At 45.6% G+C, this 12,253-nt stretch overlaps 1 protein-coding gene across 1 annotated transcript in view; it reads left to right on the forward strand.

Annotated features, from left to right (window-relative positions):
* OTOF (otoferlin) overlaps positions 1-12,253 on the forward strand; it is a gene marked incomplete at its 3' end in the record, with an annotated part of 174,181 nt that overhangs the window by 154,743 nt on the left and 7,185 nt on the right. Inside the window, exons 35-38 of the mRNA XM_018572131.1 lie at positions 194-354; positions 1,189-1,331; positions 1,513-1,601; positions 7,122-7,220. Of these exons, the coding sequence (XP_018427633.1) occupies positions 194-354; positions 1,189-1,331; positions 1,513-1,601; positions 7,122-7,220 (492 nt within the window). The remainder of the gene's footprint in view (positions 1-193; positions 355-1,188; positions 1,332-1,512; positions 1,602-7,121; positions 7,221-12,253) is intronic.

Below are 12,253 nucleotides of genomic sequence, written 5' to 3' on the forward strand. Positions count from 1 at the left end.
TTTTAATGGGTTATATCTGTAAAAAAAAAAAAAAAAAGTCAAGGCAGATATACCATGACCTGGATGAATGAGAACCTTGAATGAGAACCTTGAATGAGAACCTTCACAGACTTTTTAATGGGTTATATTTAGAGATCCATTAGAAACTACGGGAAAGAAAAGGGTAAAAAAAAAGTCTTGGTTCTCTTTACAGACATGGATATAATATGTGGAGAGATCCCATGAAGCCCACCCAGATCTTGTCCAAACTCTGCAAAGAAGGGAAAATCGACGGCCCCCACTATGGCCCCGGAGGACGAGTCAAAGTTCTAAATCGCGTCTTCACCGGGCCCACTGAGATCGAAGATGAAAACGGTGAGGCGATTCTCTTACTCTGATTTCTGCAAACATAGCTGAATATTCAATGCAGTGCTAGATATGTACATGAAAGTTCACAAGACTATAAACTAACGTTTTGTATCATTTCCTTAATAATTACTATCAAAAAATCTTAATACAGGATGCTGCCCTTTCATCAAGTCGGCCTTCTGATATAGGGCATTACAGTTCAATGTTGACTCTTCTTGATGGAGATATTAAAGTGGTACATTTAGAACCACAGTGCTTCAATTCCTGCAGATATGGCTCACCCTGGGACGAGGGAAGAGCCGTCCAATACCCACAAGAATAAAAAATGGGAGAGAAAGTTTTGTCACATGGTTTACACATCACCAGGGACGGATTTACTCTCTGCTTCCTCAATGCTCCTCCCTACCCGCTAACCCCGCCCCCCCCCCCCCCCCCCACCCCCCCCCCCCCCCCCCCCCCATGGAGCATGGCAGACCTGCAGGCTGCATACAATGTCGCTGAGATCACTTGTGCAAAACAAGCGGCGGCTTACCCCGCTGTACATTTAGCTCGGCTTGCCCAAAGCAGGGCTAAAAGTAGAAAACAACTACCCGCCCGGGCATCGGGAGATAGGAATTCCACACCACTGCTGCCCCACTACTCCCTGCTACCCCGAGGCCGGGCCTTGGTTGGCCTTGTGGGAAGCAATTGTGAACCATTGTTTAAACAAAGGCCAAGGCTCAACTGATTTGAGGACAGAAGAAGGCAAAGAGGGGTGTATGTGAGAATAAAGACTTGTTGATGCTTCAATAATTCTCCAAACCCACTTTGATGAGATCATCCGCAATATTGTACCTACAGGTCAGAAGAAACAGACAGACGAACATTTGGCCCTTTCAGTTCTTCACCATTGGGAGGAGATCCCGCGAGTTGGCTGTCGGTTGATCCCGGAACACGTAGAGACGCGACCCCTGTTAAATCCAGACAAGCCAGGAATTGAACAGGTGAAATAAACTCAAAAGGTCATATTCAGAGGAATGTGATGATGTTTGTAATGCAGTGGACCGTCTTTTCGTACATAGTGTTGTCAGCCATTTTGTTCAGTGCAGCAATTTGTAGCCGTAAAGAAACCAATGACTTCTCTGATGCATGAGGCAAACATTGAGCAAGTCTTCTCTCTTGCAGGGTCGTTTAGAAATGTGGGTGGATATGTTCCCCATGGACATGCCAGCTCCAGGTCCCGCCATCGATATCTCTCCAAGGAAACCAAAAAGGTACAGGAAAAAAAAATGTTCTGGGTTCTTAAAATGTTCTCCATTTCAAAAAATGGTCCTTTTATGTCAATTGAACCAAGTCATACTTAAGACAGTGCCTGCTGTGAGAAGTCCAGTGCTGGCCACAGACTTTCCAACTGGTTTTTACAACTGGTTAATTTCATTCCTTGTGATACTTACGTATCATACGTCACACATAATGAAGAAGTCACGCTACATTTGCTGAATTTGTAATTATTAGTTTATTAAGTAATACAGATGAGAGCCTTGTGGCTAGGTGGTAAGCATGATGACCTTGCAGGGATGGGCCCTTGGGTCCAATTCCCCTTAGGGACATTGTTCTGCCGACTGTTAGTAGGATACCTGGCAGTTGGCCAGCATCCGAAATCATGTGAAAATAAGACCTGGAAATCTATTTCCATCTCTGTATTTTGCTAACCCCACCCCACCCCATCCCAGTGGATAATACCAATAGGACAGCTATCTGAGGGGTTACCATGAGTCAAAGTTGACTCAAACACAATAGATCAGACAGTATGGAGATCCCACTGGGATGACATTGATGCATTCATTCTTGGCAAGATAGTTACCTAACCATTAGACATTAATTTTCAGTCTGGGGTGCAGTCCATTTTTAGGCTTAGGGGAGCCCACACACTTTAGCCACTTAAGGACCAAGCTTCAGATGCTTGTATTTCAGTTAAAGGAGAACTATGAAGCGAGTAAAAATCACTCATCCTCATAGTTCGAGCCGACGTGTGGCAATGAGACTGTCACACGTCGGCTCAATAGATCGGGAAGTGATAGAACACATACCGTCGCTCGCTCACTTCTCGATCATCTCCCTGCAGAGAGAGGTGACTGTCAGTCGCGGCTCCCTGCAGGGACTCCCCCCCCCCTCCCCTTGGGGGAGGGGGTGGACACAGCTCTAGATAGGCAGAGCCAGCTGTCACTCACGCAGCTTGGTGGATCTTGACAGTAATGTCGGGATCCGTCCCAGCTGCAGAAGTCTCAGTATACCGCGAGCTGTAGCTCCCTATATACAGAGCTTTGGGTCCTGGAAGGAGGTTAGTATGTGTCCTCCTGTGACCCTTAGGAGAACTTTGGGGGAAAATACTTACCCCGTAGTTCTCTTTTAAGGACCAAAGCAATTTTTGCTATGTGTCTTCAACCGCAATTTACACCCTTCTCATTTATTGGACCAACGCATATTATATATAGTTTTTTAAAGGACATAAAGGGCTTTAATTCGCTGTGACGTATGCATATGTGAGTTCGCATTTAGTGCATGACAGAAGCTTAAACCCTTAAGGACCTATGATGTAATTATTCCGTCTTCCTTATGGCACGGACAACCATGATGTAATAATTCCATCATTGGTCCTTAAGCGTTTAAAGGGGAAAACATTGTTATTTATCAATTTTCCCTTCATGTTCTAAGAAATGAATATTATCCTAATGAGTAAATGTCAAATCTCCGTGCTAACATCTGACTTATCCAAAGCCTTTCCCTGGAACCTGGACCACATTTGCCAAAAATAGCTTTATATACACTATATTGCCAAAAGTATTGGGACGCCGGCCTTTACACGTACATGAACTTTAATGGCATCCCGGTTATAGTCTGTAGGGTTCAGTATTGGGTTGGCTCCGCCCTTTGACGCTATAACAGCTTCAACTATTCTGGGAAGGCGTCCACAAGGTTTAGGAGTGTGTCTATGGGAATGTTGGACCATTTGTGAGGTCAGGTGCTGATGTTGGGGGAGAAGGCTGGGCTCGCAGTCTCCGCTCTAATTCATCCCAAAGGTGTTCTATGGGGGTGAGGTCAGGACTCTGTGCGGCCAGTCACGTTCCCCCCCCCCTCCCCAGTATGATCTTCCATAGAACTTAAAGATAATTTTGCTTTGTACTTTGCTTCATGAGCATGTTAAACCTGAGCAGTAGGCATCTAGAAAAACCTCAGGTCATGCAACTGTACAAGTGTCACCATATTAATCCATTACCTTTTACTTGCTTCAATGGCAGTTCGAGAATTGACTCCTGCCAAGCCGTCTCGGAGCAGTAATATAGGGACTGGTCTGAAGGTGTGATAATAGGAAAACATGCCCTGACCACATCATGGTCTATAAATGTAATGTTGCCATAGAAGAAATGATAGCAATATACTGTGTAAAGACCAGTAATAAATAAGAATCATACGGGCATGCCGTTGGCTGCACTGTGCTAACTCCCAGGGACTTCTGCGCATGGCAGCCACAGACATTCTCCAGCTGCCATAGGGTGAGTTCAAATTTGATGGCTTGGAATTCACAGGTTGTACATACATGTTATAACATAACTGGGCATTGGAAATACAACGTACAAATAGAACTGTACTGAGTGGCTATAGATCAGTTGTAAATATCAAAAAAACAAGTAAAATGCATTAAGTGTTGACATTGCGTGTTTTGTATTATGAATTGACCTCTGTATTGGTGGGTACTGAAGCTACAGAAAGAACACTGCTATTCTGGGCAACTGACAGGACTCCATGCTTGGATGTTGGCACAATGACTGAGCCTTTGCCAAGGACCACTTCTGCCCTTTCAGGGTTACACTGTATAACCCTGAAGGGGTGTTATAATTACAGTATAAACCTTTGTATCTTAAAGGAGAACTATGAGGCGAGTGAAAATCACTCAGCCCCATAGTACTAGCCGACATGTGACAATGAAACGGTCACAGGTCGGCTCAATAGATCGGGAAGTGAGCGAACACATACCGTCGCCCGCTCAGTTCTCGATCCTGTCCCTGCAGAGAGCCGTGACTGTCACTCACGGCTCCCTGCAGGTATCCCCCCTCCCCTTTCCGATCCTCCAGCGCTGACTGGCGGAACGGACGGTGGAGGGGGCGGGTACAGCTGGCTCTAGATAGGCAGAGCCCGCTGTCACTCACGCAGCTGGGTCGATCCAGACAGTAATGTTGGGATCTGTCCCGGCTGTGGCGTCTCAGTATACCGGGAGCTGTAGCTCGCAATATACTGAGCTTTGGGTCACGAGAGGAGGGTTTGTTTATGTCCTCCCGTGACCCTGAGGAGAACTATGGGGAAAAACACTGACCCAATAGTTCTCCTTTAAAGAAATTAACTTCTTACAATTCAGTGATCTTCTCAATCTATCCCTGCAGAGATCCGTGACTGTCACTCAAGGGGTCCCTGCAGGGATCCCCCCCCCCTCCCCTGTCCAAACCTCCAGCGCTGACTGGCGGAAAGGATGGTGGAGGGTACAGCTGGCTCTGCCTCTAGATAGGCAGAGCCAGCTGTCAATCACGCAGCTGGGTGGATCCAGACAGTAATGTCATCCACTTTGTTATAATCCCAGTAACAGGTGACCACGGAATATTTAGTAGCAAGGAAATGTCACGGAACACCCGAATCCAGTGATTTGGAGGGGGAGGGGCCCAATACTTTTGGCAATATAGTGTATGATCTTCCATAGAACTTAAAGATAATTTTGCTTTGTACTTTGCTTCATGAGCATGTTAAACCTGAGCAGTAGGCATCTAGAAAAACCTCAGGTCATGCAACTGTACAAGTGTCACCATATTAATCCATTACCTTTTACTTGCTTCAATGGCAGTTCGAGAATTGACTCCTGCCAAGCCGTCTCGGAGCAGTAATATAGGGACTGGTCTGAAGGTGTGATAATAGGAAAACATGCCCTGACCACATCATGGTCTATAAATGTAATGTTGCCATAGAAGAAATGATAGCAATATACTGTGTAAAGACCAGTAATAAATAAGAATCATACGGGCATGCCGTTGGCTGCACTGTGCTAACTCCCAGGGACTTCTGCGCATGGCAGCCACAGACATTCTCCAGCTGCCATAGGGTGAGTTCAAATTTGATGGCTTGGAATTCACAGGTTGTACATACATGTTATAACATAACTGGGCATTGGAAATACAACGTACAAATAGAACTGTACTGAGTGGCTATAGATCAGTTGTAAATATCAAAAAAACAAGTAAAATGCATTAAGTGTTGACATTGCGTGTTTTGTATTATGAATTGACCTCTGTATTGGTGGGTACTGAAGCTACAGAAAGAACACTGCTATTCTGGGCAACTGACAGGACTCCATGCTTGGATGTTGGCACAATGACTGAGCCTTTGCCAAGGACCACTTCTGCCCTTTCAGGGTTACACTGTATAACCCTGAAGGGGTGTTATAATTACAGTATAAACCTTTGTATCTTAAAGGAGAACTATGAGGCGAGTGAAAATCACTCAGCCCCATAGTACTAGCCGACATGTGACAATGAAACGGTCACAGGTCGGCTCAATAGATCGGGAAGTGAGCGAACACATACCGTCGCCCGCTCAGTTCTCGATCCTGTCCCTGCAGAGAGCCGTGACTGTCACTCACGGCTCCCTGCAGGTATCCCCCCTCCCCTTGCCGATCCTCCAGCGCTGACTGGCGGAACGGACGGTGGAGGGGGCGGGTACAGCTGGCTCTAGATAGGCAGAGCCCGCTGTCACTCACGCAGCTGGGTCGATCCAGACAGTAATGTTGGGATCTGTCCCGGCTGTGGCGTCTCAGTATACCGGGAGCTGTAGCTCGCAATATACTGAGCTTTGGGTCACGAGAGGAGGGTTTGTTTATGTCCTCCCGTGACCCTGAGGAGAACTATGGGGAAAAACACTGACCCAATAGTTCTCCTTTAAAGAAATTAACTTCTTACAATTCAGTGATCTTCTCAATCTATCCCTGCAGAGATCCGTGACTGTCACTCAAGGGGTCCCTGCAGGGATCCCCCCCCCCTCCCCTGTCCAAACCTCCAGCGCTGACTGGCGGAAAGGATGGTGGAGGGTACAGCTGGCTCTGCCTCTAGATAGGCAGAGCCAGCTGTCAATCACGCAGCTGGGTGGATCCAGACAGTAATGTCGGGATCCGTCCCGGCTGTGGCGTCTCAGTATACAGGGAGCTGTAGCTCGCAGTATACTGAGCTTTGGGTGACGGGAGAACGCTAGTTTGTGTCCTCCCGTTACCCTTAGGAGAACTATGGGGAAAAACACTGACCCCATAGTTCTCCTTTAATAAGGGGACCTTACATTGTCTAAGAGGACAGTGTTCCATCTGTATGAATTCAGCCTCGTATCTGAAGGATTCGCTCCAGTGCATTGTCTGCTATGTCCAGGCACAAAGCTCGCTATTGTATTGTTTTAGTATGTCGGGATCCGTTTTGGGATATGTTTTGATCATTTTGATATCACTCTGAACTCGCCAAAATAATGTCCTGGCAGATGAAACCATTCCTCCAGTTGACAGTCATTATGGAGCCCACCCAACTATGGACTTTTCTGGAAAATAGGCATCACCTCTAGAAATGATGACACCACTTGGACTTCTGTCCATCAACTGGGTGGATTCAAGATTCTAGAACAAAGGAGATGATCTACCACTTCCAAACAATTCCCCCTCGTGTGCTCGGTCCCTATGTGCCCAAGTCTCACTTGTCTCACTATCTCCTTGCCAGATACGAGCTTAGAGTGATAATTTGGAATACCGATGAGGTAATCCTGGAAGATGATGATTACTTCACAGGAGAAAAGTCTAGTGACATTTTTGTCAGGGGGTAGGTACGAGTGACAAAAGGTTGACTTTGTGTTGTGTGTGTGGGCTTCTGTGTACACTTGTGGCTCCGCACACACCAGTTCCCATGCTGCCTTTGTTGCCGGTTTTACGCTTTTGTGTTGTGTGTGAATAACAGAATTTTTGCTTTTTTTTTTTTTGCTCCCTTTTTTTTTTTCTTTTGGTTTCTTTGTCTACCTCGTGTTTACCGTCGCACTCTTGACAACTAGTTTTGAACTACGTATTATAATTTGGAATACTGATGAAGTGATTCTAGAAGATGATGCTTTCATGACAGGAGAGAAGATGTCAGACATCTATGTCAAGGGGTAATGATGCACGGCCCGGACCCTTCTAACACCCACGCCCTACCCTAACCCCCCCACTCCCCCCTTCCCCTTCTAACCTGCCTAACCCTCTTCCCTGGGCGCAGCAATTGTGCATATCCCCTGTCACTCATCACTGCTTGTGTCACTGCACTGAACTGCACTGGTCTGCTACACCCTTTTGCTTGCTCGCTCCCATCTCTAGCTGGTCTTCGGGTTGCAATGTGGTGGATCTATTGGGTTTTTTGATGCCATGAAAATACTCTTCAGTTGGTGAGGTTCCCAAATTGCTCTCAGGTTTTATCAATTTTTCATGCTTGCAGGAAAATTACTGGACGCTTCCAGGGTCGTAACTCAAATTGTCACCATCTTAATACAAGCTAATGGGCCCCGATTTAAAACTATTGCATTACATGGAATTTTCTAGAAAATTACTTGATATTGGAAATTTATTTGATCCATTTCTTTTGCCAAAACAACTAAACCAAAGTCCATCTAAGAAAATATTGTAAAGATAAAGATACAACTGCCCTAGGTGACCCATAGGCCTAGATAAGAAGGACCACCATATCAGGTTGCTCTCTCTGTTGATATGTGCCACCAATTAATCTAGACAGAACTTTGTATAATATATACTTTGCACTTCTCAGTAATATCAGTGTGTATAATTACTTTCTAAAACTTTTTAATATTCATTAGCAGGAAGAAAAATAGAGCATTTGTTGAGGTGAAGGTCTAATGCTAATTAAACCCTTTGGGGCATTTAAGTGCATTTTTCACTACATTTTGGGGTTTGATAAGGAGTTGTGCTAATATTGTGCAGCATAAAAATTTGCAACTGCCACCCTTTTATTCTATAGGGTTTTGGCTTTCAGAAAATATATCATGTTTGGGGGGTTTTAAGTAATTTTCAGGCCTAACATGTGAAATATAACATGGGTGCAAAAAAAAAAAAAAAGCCTCAGTCATGAAGGGGTTAATGCTCCGATGACCTTATTTCCTAAATGACTTTTATTCATCGCAAATCGGGGCCTTCCCGAAAAGCTTTACAAGTGAGTAGGAGACATAGGACAAGGCACAAGATAATGCGGTCATGCGAAAAAAGCACAAAGATTGCTGCCTTTCACATATTTGAAACGTCAAACTTGAGATCCTCCTTCAAATGGTGCCTACAGATACGGGTGATGGAACAAATGGCCCATCAGATTGACGCGGTGTAATCCTTCTCATATTCTAAATGAATGAGAAAACACAGATTGGTCACATGAGAAAAAGTAAGGACACCCCTTATGTTTCTCAAACAGCATTTAGTGGTTAATTACATTTTAATAGAGGTGGTAAGTGATGATCCTTGGAGTATGGAATACAATATGCACAGAGGCTGGGTCAAAAGTAGACCATTTATGGCTGATAGCAACATTTTAATGCCCTCAATGTGCACCCCAGCTCATTTTATTATTATTAAAGGAGAACTATGAGGCGAGTGAAAATCACTCAGCTTCATAGTTCTAGCCGACCTGTGACAATGAGACTGTCACAGGTCGGCTCAGTAGATCGGGAGGTGAGCGAACACATACCGTCGCCCGCTCACTTCTCGATCCTGTCCGTGCAGAGAGCCGTGACTGTCACTCACGGCTCCCTGCAGGTATCCCCCCTCCCCTTTCCGATCCTCCAGCGCTGACTGGCGGAACGGACGGGGGAGGGGGCGGGTACAGCTGGCTCTAGATAGGCAGAGCCAGCTGTCACTCACGCAGCTGAGTGGATCCAGACAGTAATGTTGGGATCTGTCCCGGCTGCGGCGTCTCAGTATACCGGGAGCTGTAGCTCGCAATATACGGAGCTTTGGGTCACGGGAGGAGGGTTTGTTTATGTCCTCCCGTGACCCTGAGGAGAACTATGGGGAAAAACACTGACCCCCATAGTTCTCCTTTAAAGAAATTAACTTCTTACGATTCAGTGAAAAAGAAAAACCCACTTCACACTTACACAGATAATCTCGGCACTAAAGGGTTTCCACAAACTCCAGGCCCGGCGCCTTCCCTATAGGTTATCACCAACACTTTAGTGAGCTTTGGGTGACGGATGGCGCTAGTTTGTGTCCTCCCGTTACCCTTAGGAGAACTATGGGGAAAAACACTGAACCCATAGTTCTCCTTTAAAGTATGGAATAGAATATGCACAGAGGCCGGTCTAAAAGTAGACCATTTATGGCTGATAGCAGCATTTTAATGCCCTCAATGTGCACCACAGCTCAGTTTTATTATTATTATTATTACTATTATTAGGACAGGGGAGGAGATAGAAACCCTTTGACCATCTCATTTTATTAGAAGAAACATTTAAAGGGATGGTTATGTACTGAACATCAGCAGAAACAGTTACATTGGTCAGGATCCACCATCTTTCTTCCAACCCAGCAGCCACTACAGGATAAAAAAAAATGTGTAAATCGATTTCTAGTCCCGACTCCTGGCGTCTGATGTCCACCCTCATCACTGGAGAGGTCTTTCTCACCCTGGTTCCACCACACAATCCCGCTAGCTAGCGATGCCTCCAGGAGTGGGTGTGTCTGCATACAGTGTGATTCATGTGTTTGCGCCAGGATTTACAATAAGAGGGTTTTTATTTGCACATTATGAAATTGTTTTTTTTTGCTTTGTGTTCCCAGATCCCAGGTAAGTGTCTTTCACACCTCTTTGTTCCTGAGAGGGCCCTTCGGTGTATATGCTGACCACCCCCCAGGCAAGACAGCCATGCTGTGAGCAAAATTAGGCTTTTAGAAGTTGCAGCCTATCAAGACAGTAGCAGCTACTGAGATGACTTTGGCATACTTTCTTCTTGGGACCCACCCCCGAAGGAGCTGCTTGTGTTTTTGGGTCCCGATTCCTATTTAGCAGTTTCTGGCCCTTGTAAAGAACAGGCTTGAGTCTCTTGGTCTTTTTAAGATTCATTGCTCAGTGATATAAAACCTAGGAGAGAGGGTTGCAGGAAACCCGAAAACACAAAAATAGAGGACAGTGTCTTCTCCAATCGTAATAGTAATAGCATCAGGTCCTAAGAGAGCAACCAAAAATAGGTTCTTGAACAGTAAACAGACCAGAAAATCTATGAGTCTGTAAGAGTAGTCACAGTCCTTGCGGCGTGACAACTGGCTTCTGTTCCTCTGGTAACGGTAGCTGATCGGCGAATTCTTCTTACAATGTCCAGACGGCTGCTCCTCTATGACATTCTCCAGCAAGAAGATCCTTCTCCAGCTCAGCCTCCATAAAGTATCAAGTCCAGCCATAAGTTAGGCCTCCGAGCCCCTTGGCACATGCTGAGGCCCAAGCCTAGTCATCACAGTCACACAGACCTCCTCCCAGGGAGAAGCCCCAGGTAAAGAGAACTTTCTGGAAAGGTGTTCCCAAATTATTATCATCTCCCCCAACCATACCTTTGAGTCAGCCTGCTCAGAGGTTGGTCAGAGTCAGATGTATAGTCATAACCGTGTAGTTGACTCTCCGGCACTGAATGCTGAGGCTCCATCCTAGCAAGAGGTGGAAATAATCACCCTATGAGGCTTAGGGAGATCCTGCAGAACTGAGGACAATTGATACCAACACTGACTACAGTCCCGCCATAAACACACTAAATGTAATAGTGACACAACTGCGGAGGGCAGGGTCGCTACACGCATTTTGGGAAATGCAAACATATCCCCCAAATTCCATATTTTTCAAGAAACTAATATCTAGTAGAAACACCTTGATAGCCACGTTGTGTATTAGATTGATATTTCAGAACAGATTTGTTTACTAGGGGAACCCATAATAATGCGTGGACAATTTTGTAAGAATTTCCTAAATTTGGCCAGATCATTAGGTGACATCAGTTTCTCTTCAGTCAAAACTGAAAATTAAAGTGACCCTTTTCCATGCTGATGATGCCCCAACCCCATCACCATCAACATGATCTAATGTCTCCTCACCCAGTTCAGTCACTTGGATCAATTTAAAATACCCGCCATGTCTGGATATTGTTCAGCAAGTGTTGGTGTCTCATAATTGGCCCAATGCTGTCACCCGGATGTAGCGAAAGAGTCCATAGGCCTGTGTGAGGTCTGACAATTAGATTTGGAGCTTACATGGGGCTTTTTTTCCTGGTCTGATGACTGAATGTTGTGGGTGGAAACATGAGTATATGGTGCTGGGAAGGAAGTCGGGGTCTATGTGACCCTTTTCCGTTGCCTTGCATGGATAAAGAAAAGGATCACTTTAAAGGAGAACTATGGGGTCAGGGCTTTTCCCCATAGTTCTCCTTAGGGTAACGGGAGGACACAAACTAAAGTCCACCTGCACTTACTGTTTTCTTTTAGTCCCCCCACAAAGTCCCACAAATACCTGTTGATCCTGCAAGTGAAGTCCACCAAAGGCAGCTTTCTGTGATGGGGTTGCAACAAGGCTGCATTGCTCCTGAATTCAGAGCAGAGTTGTCACCCTCATGTAGACTGTGCCAGCTTGAACCTCGGTGGGACGAGAAGATGTTGCAGGTGGCAAAGCTATTGGAATTGCTTGTAGCTTGTCAATCACCACCTGGTAACACCTAGTCCTGCCCACTGCTTTCTGGATTGACAGCACTGCTTCTGTTTCTGTGAGGAGCTGTACCTGAGAGAGGGAACATGTGACACACAAATGAAGAATGATTTGGCTCAGTCAGGGGAGGGGGGGGGGGT

This window comes from Nanorana parkeri, unplaced genomic scaffold (genome assembly GCF_000935625.1).
Source record: "Nanorana parkeri isolate BGI_ZX_2015 unplaced genomic scaffold, ASM93562v1 scaffold1944, whole genome shotgun sequence".
Classification (NCBI taxonomy): domain Eukaryota; kingdom Metazoa; phylum Chordata; class Amphibia; order Anura; family Dicroglossidae; genus Nanorana; species Nanorana parkeri.